General features: G+C 28.8%; 3 protein-coding genes and 1 long non-coding RNA gene across 4 annotated transcripts; 2 read left to right on the plus strand and 2 right to left on the minus strand.

The window, feature by feature from the left end:
* Positions 1–948: 948 nt before the first annotated feature.
* Positions 949–4408, plus strand: LOC132941830 (uncharacterized). The gene is made up of 3 exons (XM_061010026.1): positions 949–1098; positions 1198–1288; positions 3726–4408. Exons 1-3 carry the CDS (start codon positions 1081–1083, stop codon positions 4331–4333), a joined length of 717 nt encoding a protein of 238 aa, XP_060866009.1. The 5' UTR covers positions 949–1080; the 3' UTR covers positions 4334–4408.
* Positions 4409–4729: 321 nt separating this feature from the next.
* Positions 4730–7313, minus strand: LOC132941829 (neurofilament medium polypeptide-like). The gene is made up of 2 exons (XM_061010025.1): positions 7117–7313; positions 4730–6283 (listed from the first exon to the last, which is right to left on the minus strand). Exons 1-2 carry the CDS (start codon positions 7132–7134, stop codon positions 5186–5188), a joined length of 1116 nt encoding a protein of 371 aa, XP_060866008.1. The 5' UTR covers positions 7135–7313; the 3' UTR covers positions 4730–5185.
* Positions 7314–12677: 5364 nt separating this feature from the next.
* Positions 12678–15149, plus strand: LOC132941571 (uncharacterized). Its single transcript, XM_061009680.1, has 2 exons — positions 12678–13903; positions 14697–15149. Exons 1-2 carry the CDS (start codon positions 13768–13770, stop codon positions 15125–15127), a joined length of 567 nt encoding a protein of 188 aa, XP_060865663.1. The 5' UTR covers positions 12678–13767; the 3' UTR covers positions 15128–15149.
* Positions 13756–19292, minus strand: LOC132941572 (uncharacterized). Its single transcript, XR_009664175.1, has 3 exons — positions 19092–19292; positions 13969–14080; positions 13756–13865 (listed from the first exon to the last, which is right to left on the minus strand). It is a non-coding gene; the product is annotated as an uncharacterized LOC132941572 (long non-coding RNA).
* Positions 19293–22657: the final 3365 nt, after the last annotated feature.

Below are 22657 nucleotides of genomic sequence, written 5' to 3' on the forward strand. Positions count from 1 at the left end.
TACTAACAGAAGGCTCTTGTTGTATTTGACTTTTAAATAGGTTTGTAGAAAGTAACTATTTATCTTACTCAATCCCTAAGACGATAATTATGATTAGGTACATTTTTCGGAGAATAATACACTGTGTGTATTATATAAATGCAGATGCCTTTTATAGTTTCTACCAGAAGAGACCATGAAATCTCTGTCTTTGAATTATATATTTATTACAATAGCATGTAAAATAGTTGTAACATTTAGTTAATAGAATTAATGAAAACTTCCTTCTCTACAAGGAAAATAAAAATACAATTTATCTTATAACTTGAACCTACACATTATAATATAATATTATAATAGAATTTCGAAATTGAAATATGCTTAAAATGTGTATTGAAACCGTTTACCTAATTAATTACCGTAAATTACATTTAAATAATATTATTAAAATAGAATGTGCATAAAATAAATTGTGCACACACATTTCGTTGGATGTGTAAAGCAATGTCAAACAACTATTTAATTGGGATTATACGTCAAATATAACACTGTACCTATGTTTGTGATATTAACAGCGTTTTCTTAATTAATACTTAACAAATGCATCCACCAATTAATTTAACTTCAAGAATATAATTAAAAAGGATACACATAATTAAAGCACGTACACTATAATAATAAGTCCTTGGATATTATATAATTCTAATTTATTTAATTTTTAATTTAGTATTTAAACAAAACTGCACGTTTTATATTTTATTTGTAAGTATAGTTAGTTATTGCTCTCTTTGTACTTGCTATTTACGAATGTTAACTGACTGCTACCAATGTTTGCTGAATGTACGGAGAAGATCTTATGGATAGCCCCGAGGGCCAAAAAACCTTGAAAATATCCGGGACTGGTAATATCACTTAGACTTGGATATAAATTATCCATAATAATAATTATTATACCTAAACGATTCCCTACCTCGTTTGAAATCGCCCATATGACTATAATCACTATATTATATATAAAGGACCGAAAGTCACACTAAAGTTAGTAGTTAGAGTTTACAATCGGTCTGGACATCAGCGAAACTGTACGACAAAATCTTCATCATGAACTCTTCATTTTACGTGAGCGTCGTTTTTGATGAACGATTTCCTAAAATCGTTCATCCATACGTATTTTTACTATTAAAATACTTTACCTATTTCATTTTTTTTTTATCTTAGGTAGCTTTGGCGTTGTTGGTAGCTGTGGTGATAGCCGACGACTCCAGAAGTAAAAAAGAAGCCATTTACAATCCTTATGGACAAATCACAGGTAAACATGTCACTTTCATATAGTAATATAAATAAATTGATGAAAACAAAAAAAAGCAATATATTCACATCTTTCAAACTTAATGGCAAACTTTGTTCATAATTTCTATAATTTAATATTATATATAATTACGTAGGTATTACAATATTATATTATAATATTTAGGATTATATTGCTATACGTATTAGGATTAACCTGACAATAGTGTCTTACCATACAGCTATAACCGAACTCAGGAAAACGGGAAATCAAAGGCTAATATAAGGTTCTACGCTGTTCGTTCTCTAAAAATATATTTTATATAATAATTTCAATAAATTAAAACTTTAAAACTACGGTTTTTTCTATACGAAGAGTCCAAGCATAACATATATACATAGTGTCCGACCATGTTTATATTACCACCAATAACATTTTTTTATTTATATTTTTTAAATATGATTAATATTTGTTGGCTTATTTTAACTAAAAATTAAAATAAAATTTAGAAAAAATAATTTGAGTGTCAAAAATTTGAGAGCAATTTTGAGATCTAGTTAGGTATGTATGTTTGAAAAAAAAAACTGGAATAGGAGTATATTACACTTGGGCACTTGGGCAGGTGTAAATTTACAAATAATGATGAGATGAAACAAAGAAATCATAATGAGGGTAAAAATTACAATTAAAATTAAATACATTTTTATTTGATTTATTAAAAAAATAACATAGGTTTTAATAAATGTATATTGTATACAACTATATAATATTAGAAACATAATACGAAATAAATATTATATCTACCACATAAATTATTTATTATCTAATAATATTATGGTTTATATTTTAACACATTTATTGTGATTTTGACGACAAAACAGCATTGTAGATATTTAAAAAGGTAAAAGTATTATAACCAGTAATAATACCAAAAATATGATACGTTTTTTAGATAATAAATAATTTATGTGGTAGATATAATATTTATTTTGTATTATGTTTCTAATATTATATATTTGTATGTCAATTCATACAACTGATAGGTAACTAGGAAAAATTTGTTTCATCACAGTTTTTAAAAATGTGTTTAATTAAAAACATAATTTGAGGAATATTCAGTATAGACACGTAATTTCAAATAATAAATTTGTTAAATTATATTGTATACAATATAATTATACAATACGCAGATAGGTGCATAAGTACATTTTTATGTATGTGTAATGTGTGTGAAGTGTGTGTTATTACCTACAAGTTCGGGCAGTGGTGGTTTTGAGGGGGGAAATCACCCCATCACCATTGGGACTTGGTTAATTTCTATCGGTAGGTATGTACAAATTAAATATAAAAAAAATTCTTTAAGAAAATTTTTAACAGTTAATATAAAAAAGTCTTAAAATATTCCTAATATTTGAATAAAACGTAATTAGGTATGCTTGGACAGTATTTGGCAGTAGGGATGTATGATAATTTTAGTGCTAATGTACTGAATTCGCACCCTTCCACCCCCTCCTGGTTATTTATAAGCCATTTTCCGCTACAGAAGTTTTATGACGTCCGTCTTACTAAATAGGCACATTAATTATTATTAACACTATTTGGTTTTTTTCGGTTCGATTCGGAAGTCTTCTCGTGATTTCATTTCTTCTAATAGAAACGTTACTCTTTTCTGAGAATATACAATTGCACGTGTGGTGAAACTATATTGGATCCAATAATACTTCTCAGTTCTCACTCAATTTTTATAATACAATAAAATAACATTGCGGAAATTGGTTTTATCGTCGACGCTAACGATTGCGCCGATATAGAATGGTACGCAGTTTAATATAATAATGTCGTTTGTCGTTCGAGCCCGTAATAGCGTAACGCGCGGTGAGATGTGTTACACGTACACGTTTCAAAAAATAGATCGGACCATGACAGTTCAATGATCATTAACATTACCAACTAGTAGAAATCGACTATGACGGCATCCGAGGGACCAGGCCGTGTGGTTAAATAATAAATTGTAAACTGTCTTTATACTAAAACAAAAAAAAACAGTTTTACCTGAAATTAATTTTATACGCTACGAAATCAAAAACATCATTAAATTGTAAATTTGAATTATTTACTCTGAAACGTACAAATAATCTTCACCTACTCGTGGATTTTCTACCATACTCGTTTATAACGATCGAATTTAAAAATTCCCGAAACTCATATTATATACTATATTTATTACCTGTTTAGGTTAAAATATTTAAATTGGTATTATCAAAAAGTGTTTTACAATCTTAGGTTATAAACATTGAACGTGCACTGTTTGGAATAATTTAGGATGCTTATACATTCATAACGAGTTATGTGCCAGATGCCCTTAAAAAGCATAGTGATCGATACGATTTAACGATTGTCGACGTCATACAAACGTCAAACAACTTGGAGTCTTAAACGCGATATTTTTGTTTTACAGATGCTAACAAGTATTTAGCTACGGCCGGATACAATAATTACAACAACTATCAACAACTGCCGTACAACAATAATTATCAACAGGCGGCGTATTCGGCGTACAACCAGCAATACTATCAACAACAACAGCCGCACCAGCGTATCGGTGGCTATCCGTACAACGGCCACATCGCAACCGGCTACAACCACCAACAACACTACAACCAGTACAACAACTACCCGTACAGCGGCTATCAGCAGTACAGCGGCTTCCAGCAGTACCCGTACAACAGTAACCAACAGTACCCGTACAACAGTAACCAACAGTACCCGTATAACAGTAACCAACAGTACCCGTACAACAGTAACCAGCAATACGGAGCTTACCAGCAACAGTACCCGTACGGCCAACAACAGAATCCGTTCGGCTACAACAACGCGTACAACTTCAATCAGGTGTTCCGACAGGCGCCCGCTTACCCGAGTTCCGGTGCTCAGGCCATCAGCCCACCGGTGCCACATCCGTTCTATCACGTACCAGGGACTTACTACCCGACCACGACCGAAATCAACAAGCCACCCGCGGCCGCGGCCGCCGTCACAGTCGATCCGAAAAAAACATACAAATGAAAACGTCGTATTATGATGTCACATTATTATAATAGTATCATTATAATAAAGTGCTAGGAAATGGAAAAAAAAAAACATTACACACATTATGTAAAACCACGCCACGGTATTATTATTATTATTAATATGCACTTACAAAAAATAAATACATCACTTACAGAACAAAACCTAATGCAGCGTGATCATTTCATATTATTTAATATTTTACAAAAACAAAATCTATAACATAGAAATATAATATTTATAATGTTTAACGTTTGTTTTTAACATCAGCCCAATTAATCGCTCCCTACCATTTCCAAACAAACGATTTGAGCCACTTTAAAATAATAGGTAAAGTAATCCAATAAGAGTTATACCTAAATCCACAAAATAAATTGTATAAAATCATCATGCCTACGTGATAAAATATGTATGTATACAAATTAAAAATACGTTAAATGTCTTGTTTAGAGTTATGAATAAACGAGTTTTATGTTTTGTATAATATTATCTACTAATACAGTTCATATCCATACAAACCAAATGCATGATACACAAAAAACAAACTGAATCTAATGTTAGTAAAAGTGTAAAGTTTGTAAAGTTACAGTAGAAAAATGTTCCAATCACTTTGAGATTTATGAAAATATGATCTATATGCCATTGAATATAATAATTGTTCTGTCCATATATTGTGTTGTGTGGACGATTAAAGTTCAAGTTTTGTTGAATAGTTAAAAGAGGTTTGTGTCTACCAAAATATCATAGATAAAATAATTATGTACGTAAGTAATTCTATAATTCTGATAAAAACTTTGATTGCAATGATTTGATTAATTTTTACTTTTATAAAAAGTTACATTTCACCCTTTAAATGTTCTCAATTGATTTTATTTTACTTTCATCGGGAACCTCTTCATCAAAAGGTTCACTCATTTCGGCTAACCTATGTTCTTCAACATCATCTTCAACTTCTTGGTGAAATGGTCTTTCGGTCTCAATTTCTACATCTTCGTTCTCTAGGCTTTGTGCCATATTATAATTATTACTTGGTTTAATCAATTTCACCGGAATTTGTGACCCGTAATAGTAGTTCATGGCGGTAGGTATAGGGGCATAATATAATAATCGTTTATGATGCGGTTTCTTTGGGTGGTGACAGTGTTCTTTCTTTGGCTTTTTTTTTGGTTTTTTTTTCGGTTTTTTTGGCTTATGTTTTTTATGAACTTTAGGATCACATGGCTTACATGGTTTGTGTTTCGGCATCGAAGGGTGGTGAGGTTTATGTGGATACAGTGGCTTGTGTGGATGTGGTGGCTTATGTGGAAGTAGTGGCTTATGTGGATGTAGTGGTTTATGTGGATGTAGTGGCTTATGTGGACGGTGATGGTTGTGAGGTATCCAATGGACAGGTACTTGACGGGCTATTAATATAGGATGGTGCCGATTTCTGACAAGTATACTCAAATCTCTCATAGGCCGTATGATTCTCATAGGAGGACGGCCTTGTTGATCACTTATTGGATCTAATACTTTGTTATGTTCTTTTGGTTTCAACGTCATTATTGACACCTCTTTTACTTTTTTCACTTGTTCGAAATCTTCATTACCATTTTCGGGATCTTCAATTTTTTCGTCATTAAGTCTTTCGAATGAATCCATTTCTTCCTTGTCATTTAGTTTTTCTGGTTTTTCCGGTTCTCCATAATCATCAATTTCAGGCTCATGAATTTGTTTTGCCATTGATTTTGATGAACTTGTAGGCATCCATACGTCTGACACCTCAGATTTAAATTCATCATCCGGAGAATCTATTTCTGGCCCTTGAAGTCCATAACTTCGAGAACTGAGATCGTCTTGAGTGTCAATTGATTTTGTAGGTAAATTCTTGTTTGAACTATTTTGTTTAGTGTGCTCGTCGTTTAATCTTCGACCGCACGCTAGTGCCGATAACCAGAATAAAGCCAACTGAAAAACATGTCAACGTAATATTTATGATAGATATTCTAATAAGTAAGTAAACACTAAATAGTATTACAAACAATCTCACAAAGATTACAACAGAATAAGTGTTATTCCGTGTTGTTGAAAAACAAATTATAATTTCTTTACAAATACTAAGAAGCTAGTTAATTAAAAAAGTGTACTAATTCTTTCAATTTAAAAATCAATTGTAAAGTATTTTATAATTTTAGGTATGGATAACTTTCAGAGATCAACAGTGCTCAACCATATTAAAACATAAGAAAATAAAAATTGACTAAGAAAACTAGTTTGTGTAATATACGTTAAATGGATCACTTTGTACATTATAATGGTAATAAGTGTTAGCACTAAATACCTACAGTGATTTATTCGATTATTCGATCATAATAATAAATGTTACCCTCACTTGAATAGTATTTGAATTTACCGTATAAGTATTTCTATTTAAACTAGTTACCTAATTATTTGAAATTAAAAGTCATAGGTACCTACGTATGATCGATAAATCTATTTTCTTATAATTTTTTACCATTCAATAAAAAAAATTGTATTTTATTATTAAAATAAAGCCGTAGAAATACTGTATACATTTTAATTTACGATTATCAATAATACTAATGCATTATGATAAGTAGAACGTTGTTTTAGATAAATATACACATGATATATATTTTCCATTAGTTTATCATGGTTTTATAAAATTATTATATTTGTAAAGGTAGGTATTTTGATAATAATTAATTTATCATTATCATATTGAAATAATTCATAGTTATAGGTACATACGAAATCTAAATATTTTTAATTATACTCACCAATCGTTTTGTATCCATCGTGACGCGCGGTATTCATGACGACAATTCGATTTCGACTCGGATGCACATGATGCTTTTGACACAAACACCGTTTGTAAACTGTCATTTTGATCGACGAATAAATCCTCAACATATGCGGGTTATATTCCACCTCCACCGCATGAAATGAACCGTGTCACACTAACTGTACAAAGTTTTGGTTTTCGGTTTTGGTTTGTTTTTACACACGCATTTCCCAATATTATGTCACTTTATCGGTCGCTCGGTATCGTGACTACGACGTTTTGGTTGTTTTTATTCTTGTGCTGGAAAAAAAATCAATAATAAGTGATGTAACTCAGTAGCACTGGTAATCGGAACGAAATAGTGATCGTTTTAATTACAGGAAGTTGTGAAATCGTTCACTGGACGATGATGTGAAAATAAGGGCACGTTTACGGTGGAGAATCATTTACCGAATACACTATAGGTACCTAGTTTCAGGTCACGGTCAATAGTGGATATTCATTTGGGTAATGTTGCCGGTTAACTGTGAAAACGAATCTTTAAATAAAACTGAAATCGATACAGGACAGTCATTAGTAATTATAGAATACCAATTAATAGTGTGTATAAATATATGATTTAATGGAAACGAACATTTTGAGTTTCATCCATGTTATTTTTATAGTGACGCCACAAATGACATGAGCGTTGAACAAACACACTTTATGCTTTTGAACGGGTGGCTTTTTTTTCTTTTCGAATCCATTTACGCAATGAATACTACCACCCGTTCTTAAAACATACTTATGAATATAGAGTACTAGATTCAATTGTAAAATATATATTTAAAAGAGAATAAAAGCACGACAACTTTAAACTTCTAAAACGTTCTTTACCATAAATGCATACGAATTGAAGCAAACAATCATAATTTTTTTATACGATCGAAAATTACTATGAAGAAACTTTTGTAATTTAACATTTTTTTTAATGTATTATATGAGTTTACACACTCATAAAAAAGCCTAAAAACTTTTTTTCTGTAAAAAAAACATGATACTTATATGAAACATAAATTTATATATTCTTAAATATTATGTATTCATATGTATTCACGTCATGTATATATATATATAAGTGGCGTAGCTTAATGGGGGGGGGAGGTTAAACACCCAATAACCCCCTGGACACGCCACCGTATGTATATATGTATGTATTTTATATTATAATGAATTTATGAATATTTATATGTTTTTTTATTTCAAAGCAAATCAAAAATCAACATAAAATTAATCAATGCTGACTTTCTTTTAATTTAATAATAATAATACACTAATACTACTTATTATTTCAGCAATATTTTTAAAAAATTAAGGGACAAAGTACATCTATTTATATAGGTTTTACACCTCAATATTGTTATACGCATGGTTCTATGATTTATTAGGTAGGTAGTTTAATATTTTTAATAATATTTGAATGTTTGTATGATGTAAAATTGTATTGCATTATTATATCTAATGACCTGTCACATTTAGACTTGCACTTTAGTGGCTTCTTTTAGTTTTAGTAAATACTATACATAATTGTATATATATGAGTACATTATCAACAATATACATACAGATATATTATGCCATTTTTGAATTTAGATTACTGGTCCCAGTTCATACTTAGATAATAATTTATAATTTCATAACAAATCGATAAGTGTTTAAATCAAGTTGGACATGTACGTCATTCGTAATTGATTCTTTCTATTTTATAAATTCACGCTCAGTTACTTCAGTTAATTTATAATAAAAGTATTAATATAATTTATAATAGTATATTATACATGCGTTTAACATACATAATATGCATAATATGGCATAGTGTATAGGTACATAAAACATTCATATTATTTGCCTCATATAATATTGTATCTGTAATGTATGGTCTAGCTACAATCTATATAATATAGGTATACATATTTTACTGTAAGTATTTATAGTTCCATAATGAATTTATTTTAAAACGAAATAGTTAAATATGCCCATATAATTGTGGAGACAATCTGTCTTATTAGGTACATAAATAATGAGAATAATAAATAATTATTCATGAATTTAAAGCCCCTTCAAAATTGATTTTATTTCATAAGAATTATAGAACTGGGTGAAAGACGTTTTCAAATCTTTACAACACCAATCTCATTAACATTTGTGGTGATTTATTATTATTAGCTAACCCACAGACATTTTGCGGTTTGACTGAATTGTGTATATTTTGTGTGTTGGTTTAGGATATGGTTACCATGGTACTCACGTTCGTGTGATCGGAATGTTTTACACGCGTCATTAATTTGGGTTCCGCTATGAAAAAAAATTCAATTCACAATAGGTATTCTAACGATATTTAATGAATATTGTCGTACTTTTCCACAATACATTAATATATATTATGAAGACTTTTAAAAAATTATTCCTTACCTATTAAATTATTGATGGGAAATAAATAATAGTAATCAAAATCAGAAATAATAACCCATTGTAAATTAGCTTTAACTATTTCGCTGTTTGTAAAAAATACACAGGTACAATAGTAAGGTATGTATGGTATATATACTAATAATGTAACTTTATAAAATACATTATTTCTGTCTTTATAATTTTTTAATACCGATACCTAGACACTATATTATGTATAGTACATTAGTACCTAATAATGAGATCATAACGTACGTAATGATGTAACTCAAAAAACGCAATTATTTAAATTTTATAATTTTATTTTACAACTAACATTAGGTGGGATGTTTAAGTGTATTGGGTTATAATACGAAATGAATTTAAATTTAAATTTGTTAAGCTTTAGGTGTTTCAGTATTTATTACATTTTTGTTAAACGAAAAAGTTTAAAGATTTTAAATGGAGCATGCATTTTATTTACCTATATACTTATTATCTATATGACTATATATATACACAAAACATATATTATATAATATATACCTATAATTATTTAAATAAAATTATAATAATAGCAACAGAAACTTTTTCATTACGATAAAATAGTAAAATGTTTGTTTTTATAATAAAGAAATTGGATATTACAAACTATAATTGCCGCTAAAATTAAATTAATGTAGATTGTTTATAGTAATGTAAAAGCCAAAAGGGACAAAATATATTATATATATCCTTTCAATAATAATTTTAAAAACCAGGGAAGTCATTCTGCTTTAAATAGTTAGAGTAGAGTGTACCTCGTCATTGAGTAGGTCACTGTAATGTATATGCTACATTTGAACTAAACGATTCTGTGTGAAGACCGTTGTCGGCCTGTCGGCTGTCGATCTGTATCTCTATGGATATTTTTAATTTAATTTAATATTTATAAAAATAATATAATAAGTAATACAGTAGGTTAAATAAATATCGTTATTATAATATTATATACGAAAGTTATCAGAATTTGAATTTAATATTGCTCGTAAAAATGAATGCAACGGTACACTAAACTTTTTTTAAATTCTAGTTAGTAATTCTACTAATTCTAGTAAGAGCAATTTATTAGGAATCTTATATAAAATATATAAGTATTTTTAGTTAATAAAATTAAAAACTATGTACATTTGTATATCTGTAAAATAACTATCAAATTTGAAAAAATATAAATAACTACAAAAATACACACATCAAATATTACCACCCATATATAATAATATCACCCATATTATAGTTATCGCTCCAGTTAGAATTTAATATTGAAAGATTTTCATTCTTATGTTTGGAACTGGTTGGTAATAAAGTTTAATCTAATGTTGAACTAACTATTTTTATAAGTTTTTTATTTTTAAGTTATAATTTTTCTTTGTACAACTATTTTCATATAAGTACATAAATATACAGTATTAATAGTAAATATATAGTAAAGTATAGTACAATAAGTAGGAATATAAACAGTTGAAAAAAAATTTTACATATTAGGCTAATAATACAATTTAGTATTTAATATTTATTAAGTCTAAATATTTGAAAAATAAGTACTTTATATATTTATTTAAAGGGCTTATCCTAAATATAATTTTCAGTTTATTATGATTTGGACTAAACTTAATAAAATAATAATAAAAATATATGTGATTAAAACGACCCGTAGATGTTTCGATAAATTATTATCAATAATATGTGCACAATCCTGTTTTGTTTATAATATACATAACCTTATTCCAACTTAATATACTTTATTTTCTTCAAAATACGCTTGTTATTTTTTTCGGTCATGTGTAGGTAAAACACTAAAACATGCAAAAAATATTGAAGAAAAATAAAAATAAAATTGAAAAAGAACACGTCATTGTAAAACCAATACCGTAATAATTGTTCTGCTCAGAATTTAATACATAACTGATTTAATTTCTCCAAAAATTTTTGAAAACGTATTATTTTATTATAACATGGCATTTAATCACCACCAATTGAGCCAAGTGTTTCTGGATTTGAATATTTAAATTAAGTTGTATAATGTATATTATAAATAATGCTATTATATCAGCTTGTATTATCATTTCTAGGTTTAAAATATATTTGAATAAAACATCATTTTTTACAATTTTCTAAGTATATACAATTTTTACACTTATAACTTATTAATTATTCAAATATATGTCATGTCTATTAATCAAATAAATGTATCATCTTTTATACATTTTGTAAATATAATGGTAATCTCGTATATTGCATGAGAAATAAACATAGACAGTAAATATTATTACAATATTGCCAAACAGTAATATATATGTACATAGTATAATAATATATACCTACTATGATGTAGGTATAAAACCATAATCTAAAAATTAGTAAAATTCTACTGCAATTTAATCAATGTTAATTAATTAACTTGTAGGTACAATAAACATATTACAGTTGGTAATAAAAAAAAAAAGATGAGTGAAGTAGTTAAATAAATATGTTATAACTATTTTGAAACATTTATTAAATAAGATATAAAATTGTAATTATTTTTGTCTTACACATAATTTTTCATGCGTATCGGAGAGCAAAATAATTATTTTCAGAGAAATGGGATATAATATAATGATAGGTCAAAATTGTACCAACTTTTGATTCAGGTGTAATATATGATTGAGATTATTGTCAAATATTTTAACATATTACGTAATAATATATATTTTTCTTACACAAAAATTTGACTGAGAAGTGAGAATAAAAGAAGAAGTGAAAAAAAATAGTTATTTAATTAACAAACTAAAATAATTATGTTTTAAACACAATAATATGTGATATATAAAATTACTAATATTAGTAATATTAAGTAATAAGTATTTATGAGACAATTCACAATAACCATTTAAAGTTATAGTTTCGATATTAAATAAAGATACAATATTGGTTCAGCCTCAAATTTAAAAAATTTCACTCCTCTTAGCACAATGTATTTTATTGTGAAGAATCCATGAACTGCACGATTAAAATTACATAAAAATATCATATAATCTTTATGATATTTTTACGGTGACATTTTTCTTGATTTATATAGAAAAATATATAAAGACGACGGATAAATTATTAAAAAAAAAATAAAAAAATACACGATACTATAATATTATAGTTATTACTTATTGTATATATTATGTATCGAATAAATTCACATTTCACAATAATTTGACATAATAATATTATTTATGACAGAGAAACAATCATAATATTAAATATACTGATAAACCCCGATTTAGGAAATCCAAAAAGTAAATATAAAGTAATCTTTGCTATTCTTGGATACACTATGAAGGATATATTTTATTAAATTTCGGTAATGCAGCGAGCGGTCTTACGGTTGAACGAACAAATAACAACAAATTCAATCTCACGCGAGTAATTTTACGCCAGGTGCTATAAAAGTATAATATTATACTGTACAGAAATGTAGAAAACAAAAGTGACGAGATAAGACAGTTTAGAAACATATTAAAATATTTTGATTGGCAACAAGTTGGTTTAAAATATAAAAATAATAAACATATCTGTCACAGTGGTTATTGACACATTTTTTCAATGCAGACGCTGTATAACAATGAAACTCTCGAATATTGTTTATTATATTAAAGTATAAGCATGTATAAACCCTCTAAACTTAAATAATATAAAATAATACGTACACGTGGAATCTCTATATGTAAATGACGATCATAAACTTGACTCGAGTTTGTGTGATATATGGTATTGTTTTGTGGTATGGAATCATCTGTTCGGCGTTACTACTTGAGTATGAATAGGTAACAAAGAAAATTAAACGGCGGTCTCGTGAAGCAAAAACAATCCGGAAAACGTGTTCCGGTTTACGTCGGAATTGCAAAGACGCGACGATAACGACAATGACGATAAAAATATGCTGTAAAAAATATTATAGTACATTTGGGTCTTGAAAACCTTACTCGGATGAACGCGAACGATCAATCGAATTGGCCAACGAACCGTTTCGGGCGCATCGAACGGCATTGGGACCGTACGGCAACAGAAACAAATACACACTGCAGATACACTAAGCCGACCTTGGGTGCGTTTTCACCGGGCCTGTGTCGAGGGCACTTCCGGTCTCGGTGTCAGATAAATATCCGTCAATCTGGAGGATTTCAATCAAGTCACTCGAGTCACCGCAATGATGTTCCAGCGGATTGCAGCTCTTCTGATCGTCGGATCCGGCGCGTCAACCGCGTTCGTCCACTCCACCAACCAGCAGTCCAACCATCAGTCCAACTATAAATCGGAATCTAGTTACAGCAGCAGTTCGTCACGTGAGTTTTGGATATTTCGGAACTATTTTTTAAGTTCAATAAAGTATAATATTGACACTTATTACCTACGTACTGAAGTGTTTCTTCGAACGAGTTTCATCGTTGACAAGCGCGTTTCCGCCGTATCAGCTTTTGTAGAGCGCTTTGATTTCAATTAACGCCCTCTCTCCACCCTTCCTAAAGAATTAATATTATTCTTGCGTGATTGATTATAATCCACTTAAGTTTTTCCCGACGAATATTCATTAAATTTCCATAAACACCCTTAATGCTCGGTAAAACCTCTTTATACCATAGAACAAAAAAAAATAATACCAAACAAGATAACCCTAAAAACACAATATTCTAATGACCGACGTTACGTTTTAGATTTATTATACACATTTTGATACAAAAATATTTACATCCTTGACTTTGGTGTTATCAAATAAATAATAATTTTCATTTTTAAATTGTCGATCTATTATTTTTATTGATAAAAATGTATGCAACTGTGATATACTAACTGTGAGTAAAGTTTGTAGACATTTTAAAAAGTGCATACCTAGTGAAAAAATGCTAATTATATTATGAATACTTAAATAATATTAACATTTCTATGAACATTTGGAATTTAATTTGAATTGGTTGTACTCAAAATGTCCGTGAAGTAATATTATTATTTGCTTACCTATAGTTGCTTATTACCCATAGTTATTCAGTACCCTACCAATCATAATTTAATTGTTAAGTTATTATTTTTTTATTTAATATTGAATATAATATATCCTGATAATTTTTGTTTTAATTGTAGGTAACGGTGGTCATTCATATAGTTACATCAGCCAGTCAGCTCACGGCCCAGGTTATAGTTACAGTTACAGTCACTCCGATGGCGGATCACCATTATTCTTACCTGAATACGCTTCTGGATATCATTCATACACTCCTCTATTCATTCCATCAATCGATTTCGATCTAGACTTTGATTTGGATGATGATCTAGATACTGATATAGATTTCTATATTGATACAGACTTGGATTTAGACATAGATTTGGATTTTCCGGGCATTGAATACGGACTCGGTTACATTGGAAAATACGGACACTGGTATAGAAAACCAAAATACGGAATTTCCAAGTTGTACCACAGTATCGATCTAGATTTTTTGAATTATGGAGGAAATTACGGATACGATAATTTAGGACCTTCACATTTTGGATCACTTAATATTTTCAAATAAATATATTTGTCAAAGTAGTAAATTCTACTGTTTATTTCTTTATAATAAGTACTTATTTAATAATTTATTTAGTATGGTAACATATCATTAGGTTTATTTGATCTTCCCTGTTTTCTAACATAATATAGAGTTTTAGAATTTTGAACATGGTTTAATAGACATCATGGTTTCAGGCTTGAAATAAACGATTATTTGCAAACAAACCTTTAAATCAATTTGTATTGTTTAGTTTTAATTTACCATATAAATCAGTAAGTATTAACTATATTTGTGCAACTAATAGTTTAATAAGTATAATAAGTATATTAAACTACTTATATTTACATGTCATGCAATAAATTGAAAATATAATGTTTGAAAATAATATTGTAATTTATTGAATCCATCGAAAAAAAATATAATACGAATAAGACATTGACAATTAGAATGCGGGCACAGGAGATAAATTATCTCATATATTAGAATTTGCAACTTTGTACTATGTTAATATATTAATATGTAAATCTAGAAAATAGTACAATGACCATAAAATATATTGTGTGACAAATTTTAAAAATAAGAGCGATTATACAAAATTATTATTATATTGTTATTTACAATACATAACGTAGTACGTAGGTACTACATAAAACATTAAATAATATATGTAATTCAGTAATTTTATATCTAACTAAGAATGCTCGGCTACCATCAGTTTCGATGGATCTGTGAGTTAATTTAATATATTTTAGCCATACATGTATACAGGATGATTTACAAACATTTATAAACATGCTCACCCCATAATTTCCTGTATTAAGGATAATTTATTTAATAGTTGAGGGAATGAAAGATTAGAGCCTATGGTGATTTGAAAATGTTAGTAATCAATATTAATCTAGCAGCAGTATTTTTTAAAAATAGTCCAAGTATGATAAATACTTTATCCAATATTACATCTATTTTATATTTTTGTAAAACCATTTGAAGGACTATTTAATAATTTTATAATTGAGAAACTACTAACCACTCGCTTTCAAATTTTGAATTAGGTAAATTAAAATGTACAAACAAATATTCACTAAATAATTTACAGTAAAAAGGCGGGGGGGGGGTTCTTATTCAAATAACAAAATTTGTATCACCACAGATACTCATTAAGTAGTACAACAAATTTTAATTTAATAATGGACATTAAGTGCTTTTAAAAATTACTAAGATAACATTTTGACTAGATTCATTATTAATGGAAAAAATGTGGGTGAGCCTGCAGTAGCGTACCAATAGGGAGGCAAGACGGGCAATGAGCCACGGGCACATTACTTAGAGGGACCTTAAAACATTTCACAAATCCAAAAAACAGATTATCATTATATTACAAAATAAAAATACAATGATCTTTAAAAAAAACTAAATTCTCGTAAAATGAAATTGCTTTAAAGTAAAATTAATTTACTATTTATAATAATGACTAACTTATATTTTATGGACTATATTATCTGTAACAGTGTTACTTTGATGGTATTATAATAACTGTGGAATGGTTAGGTTAGGCTATCCTTTTGCTAAAAATGTAGACGGTAGATCCTTTTTAGAGTAATATTATTTTACAGTGTCCAAATCTGGTTAAAAAATCTGACGTTCATGGCTGTGTTATTCAGTTATAATTCAAAAAGCGTATTGTAGGTCATGCTCTGGCTATTCGGGGAATATGCGTGCGCAGACTTTTTTTCACAGGGTATTCCGGTATTTTTAAATATACCTAGCTCAATATCACCCGGTGAGAATGCTTGGCGAGTCACCTTGTATAATATTTTTATTTTTTTTTAATAAAAATGGTGGCCATATCATATAATATATATGTAGGCACCATATGTCATGTAGTAAATTAAAATTTTAATCTTAAAACTAACCAAGTATCGTTTTTATTTATCATTCGGCAGAAATTGTGAGTTATTTTTTTTTTTTTGCTAGATATATATACATATAATTAAAAGGCAAAATACATTAATTCATGTATTTCAAATATAATTATTTAAAAAAACAAAATACATCTGGTTGTACATCTAATTCACATAAGTACTGAAATGCAAAACACAAAATACATTAAGTTTATGAGAAAAATATAAGCACTTTTATTTGATCAGAACATTTTTATGATTTGTAAAAAAATGTATTTATTAAAATCATTATATCAATCATATATCTTGGAAAACATTGTTCCCTTTTAAAAATATAAGTTTTAAACTACTATAGGTATCACTCATCATATTATAAATTGTAAATATAATCGAGAGACTAGACAGCTGATGGCTGCCCATGGCAGTTTAGTTTTGTGACGGAACGGATAAGATAATACCTTAATACTTTATAGATAAAGACACTTTACGTATTACTTTTGTTACGCATAGGAAGTAGGAACGTATCAGGAAAAAACGTATCGTTAAGATTGTTATTGTTTCGTTAGATGTACAACAAAATTCAAACATGAACATTTTACCCTCGGTTTCTAATTATTTTTTATTTTTAATACATTTAATTGAAATATTGTTAATCCCTGCCTGTAGGATATACCTAGCCATATTATATAGATAAATAAAAACGAAATCATACCATTGCTTATATTATAATACCCATCTCCGTGTCTGGCACAAAGGTCTCCTCCACAAAATTCACTTTCTTCCGGCTTTATTTCTAATAATTAAATCCTTCCTATCAAACCGATCATTTGCTGTTCGTTGTGAGGACAAACTCTCTCAAATCCACTACCTTAAATCAGGCGTTCCTCAGGGTAGTATATTAGCTCCAACACTTTTCAACATATTTACATCTGACATTCCACACTCTGAAAACACCACTCTTGATATCTTCGCTTACGATACAGGCATACAGCCATTGTTTAAATAAATGTCGACCTAACTAGATCCTCGGACACGCTACAAACACACTTTAATGTACTCAAAAACTGGTTCAACTGTAAAGAGTTAAAATAAATTCGAACAAATCAACGCACACAACTTTCTCCCTACGTCTGCCCCCCCCCCCTGTCCATGACTCTTAATAACGACATGATTCCCCCCAAAAAAGTTACTCGATATCTTGGAGTCCAGACAACCAACTTACATGGACCATTCATATAAAAACAAAGAGAAAATCTCACAACATTAAACTTTACAAACTTAGACGTCTCCTTAAATCAAATCTTCCACTCAATATCAAACTCTTTAATTATTAACAAATTATCCGCTCATCGATGACTTACGGAATTCAGCTATGAGAAACGGTCAAGACATCCAATATTGAAATATTGCAATCATTCCATGGAATCATTACAAAATCCCTAGGTAAAGGGTTTATCCCTTTACTCTGACCACAAAATCCCAACCATTCATTCACTTGCCTTTCACTATTATAAGCCTTTTACAAAAACACATTCAACCATTCAAATCTTCTAACTTCTAACCTCTCCTTCTTTACACTCCCTGATAACCCACCACGCCATGTTAATCAAAACTGGTCCAGGGACCTCCTCAACATTCTTGTTTTTCTAATAAAGAAAAAACCTATCAATCTTATATTCTATAAAATATATAATATTAAGTAATTTGTTATGTCTTAAGTAACACTATACATGCTAAGTTCTGAGTTGTTCAAATATTAATACATAGGTAACATATAATTTACAATATAGGTATTCATATAATTAAAATAAATTAACTCAACGTCACCGTCATCGATTTTACCAAAAATAGAAATTAGTATCTATACTTTAACTGAAATTTAGCGGCATAAGTAATTGTTTACTAGAATCAAAAAAAAAAATAGCTCAAATGTTGACAAATTTGGATAGTAAAAACTAAAAAGTAAAATTATCTATATGGTTTTCAAATAAAAATTTAAAAAAAAAATAAAGAGGCCGGTCCAACTCAGGAATTATCTAAGAGAAGTTGACGTCTAAATTGTTTTTATTTCTACAAATACTTACAAAATATGAGTTTGGGCAGACGTTGTAGGACGGCTAACTTCATGGACATGTATATATTCATATGCAACGGCTAAATGTGTAAAAAGTGAGTCGTACCTATATATATATACACCATATTGTTAAATTGAAAATATGTTTATTAATATTATAATATGCACGCACAATATTTAATGTTAGTTCTAATTTCTAGAACGATATATGACAAAAAATCATGCCTAAAAAGAACTAAAACTATATTAGTAACTACTTCAGGCCGTCTCCGAATAATCATAAATGGCTTAACATGTAATATCCACCGATCGTAAACGCACAGAGCACACATTATAAATGAAACGGTATCATAATATGGCTTATTAGTAATTATATAATAATTAAAATTTCATGGTCAAAATTGTACATTTTCCAAACCATAGGCGATGCTAGGTACTTGAATGTATAATTATAATAAATTGTTAGTTAAATACCTATATTCATATTTACTAAAATATGTCAATACGGTAAAATCCATTATTCGTTTTATCACTAATATGTTATAAAATATATATTTTATATTTTATTTATTGTTGTATGAAAAATGTAATGACTTCTTATTGGACGGAAATCGAACAAAAACATTGTAATTATATTATTTTTAAACAATAGAATGTAGGTTAGTACCTAACTTATATCATATATAATATGACTGAAATTCAAACCAAACTTACTTATTTAAATATTATATCAAACTCAAACTAAACTTTAAAAAAAATCTAAAAACTTCACAAAATTATTATGTCGATAAAATGTATGAACTGAAAGTTTTAAGGAAAAATAAAATAGCCAGATATCCTCTGATACCTACAGCAGGTAAAACTATTTTAAAATTATATAGGTACCTACTTTAAGAAAATTATAAGAAAACCGAGCTGAGGTCCCAGCTAGGGCACTTACAGTAAAATCTATTGATGTTGATGTTTGTGGAAGTTTATGTTTAAAAATAACTGTTTAATTTTCTAAGAAAGGAAATAAACATCAAAGTCAATAATTAGAATTTAAGAAATAATATTATGAGAAATATAAATAAGATTTTAACAGAAATTCCAGATATTGATTTCCACAATAACCTAGAAAAACGGTTGTCCTAATTAGGTACGATACAACTATACAAGTTTTGAAAAAGCCTCCATAACACCAATTCCAGACCGACGATACGCACCGTCAGTTTCCCGAGGACTACGTTCTCGGCGGATCGTAAAGGTGGAATGAAGGTGGATCAGTCACCTATATTATTACAACTAAATCGTCAACTGCATACGCCTCCACAGCGCTTTACTTATAATTGATTGTATGTAAGTATTATCATTGATTATAAACACTAATATTTATAATCCATGGCGTTATATTGTGTATACCTACCTACCTATATTGTATAGGTTTTTTTTTAAATCTGAGTAAGACTTCTGTAAAATACTTACGTGACGTATAAACAATAATATCGTACATTATTCGCTTCATATTATTCTTATTATAAATACATATTACATACGTCATGTGAAATGTGAATCACGTCTTATATAATATCTGCAACGTTGTAATATCATATCTTTGACAGCTGTTTTAGGGAGTGAATTTGAGGGGTGGAGGCAAAAGATTGAAACACATCGAATACAGGATATTTTTGTCTTTGAATAACGGTGCCTAACAATTGTAATAATCCAGCGTTTGCGGTCTTACACTCTTACGGAGCTTGAACCCTGCGTAACAAATATATTATGCAACTATTTAATAAAAAGGACTATTACCTATAAAAAATAATAATTACTAACTAATCATTTAATACCACAAACTAACAATTCTATAAAAACAATAATTTACAATAATTCAATACGTTTGTATCACCATTATGAATAAATTAGGGTGAAGCGTGGTTGGTGAATCAGTCTGTATAAGTTTATACACCCAACAAGTCTAACTATGCATTACTCATTTTTTTAAATATGTACAAATGTGAAATTACCTTCTTGAAACTATTGTGTGCAAAGGTCTATCATATTACATATAAAATATCCAAAATGTACGCAAACAGTTGACCTGGACAACCATGTAAAATGAGATGACAATTAAAGATTAATTATAATTACCTGTTATTATTGTTATGCAGTATAATGTACACATTAAAATATAATATGATATGTAATACTGAAATGCATTATTATATACATATATTATTACAATTTACAACCATTCTGATTAAAAAACCTAAATTTATATTTTTATTTTGCACGTAACTTAAAACAATAATCATATAATATATATAGGTAGCCGTATAGGTATCTAATACAACATTATAGTTAATATACACATATTTAGTTACACCTCAAATTTGTTTTGTCATTATAATATATGGATTGGAATATTGGATTCTCAAATGAATATCATCGTTAATATATGTAGGTATCTGCATATTATTTATACATGTTTTAAAATAAACTTTTATTTAAAACGTTGTGTATTAAATGCATTATATATAAGTTATACAGGTACTTGAAAACAGATATTTTACTTATTTTAATAAAAAAAAAAATGACTAACACGAGTTCCAACCGCGCAGCGCGGCGTGTGTCTGAGAGTCGATTGTACGTGGAAATCCAAGTCCACCAGTTCAGCCAGTGTCTTACAAATATTATTTAAAAAAAATTACGATTGTTCAACTCCTTTTGAGTGCAACTCAGCCTCCCTGGTAGGTAGTCCGACTACGCCAGATCACGGACAATGTACGACAGGTCGACAGAATATCAAGTTGGCAATGTACGAAAATTTGATTTGATGCATGCTTGCACCTGATTTGTCCGATTAACCAGTGCTACCAAATATTAAATACTAATTTTTACTAATTATTTCTCCCATAACTAATATAGCAACCATTTATAAACAAACTTGTCCGCCGTAAATCTCAAAATACCCGTTTGAGCGCCTCCCCGGGTTGGACCAAGGAGGGTAAAAAATACTTTACGACCTACCCCTATACCAAAAAAATGTCATTAAAATCGGTCGAGCCTAACACGAGGTTTTTATATATTAAACTAGTACAGGTATATAATATATAACTATTAATTTATTTATGTCACTTAACTCTATATTATGGAGTTAAGTGACAGAATAAATTGCATTATTATAAAAATACATTTTTTAATTTATCTATTCAGAGATTTGGCAAACCGCTTTGAAAGATTAAATTTCTTCACGTTTTTTAGTGTAATGGAATAAAAGCAGCGCAAACGCACTATAACAATATTATGATGGTAAATAAACACTTTTAAGAAAATAATAAAAAAGAATCATACAACTTACTCAACTTCATCCAGTTTCTCATCACATTTTCCCCATAGGGGAATAAAAATTATTCGATGTTCTACTTCAGCAACTTTTCTGGTAGGAAGGTAAATTTATCTTATATTTGGTATTTTAGGGGATCAAAAATTAAAAATGCCCAGTAAGTTTTAAAAGCGCGGGGAAAAATAAAAAATTAAGGAAAGCGGGAATTTTTAAACAAAATTTAGCTTGTTTTATTAGGTAACTCTAAAAAA

This window comes from Metopolophium dirhodum, chromosome 3 (genome assembly GCF_019925205.1).
Source record: "Metopolophium dirhodum isolate CAU chromosome 3, ASM1992520v1, whole genome shotgun sequence".
Classification (NCBI taxonomy): Eukaryota; Metazoa; Arthropoda; class Insecta; order Hemiptera; family Aphididae; genus Metopolophium; species Metopolophium dirhodum.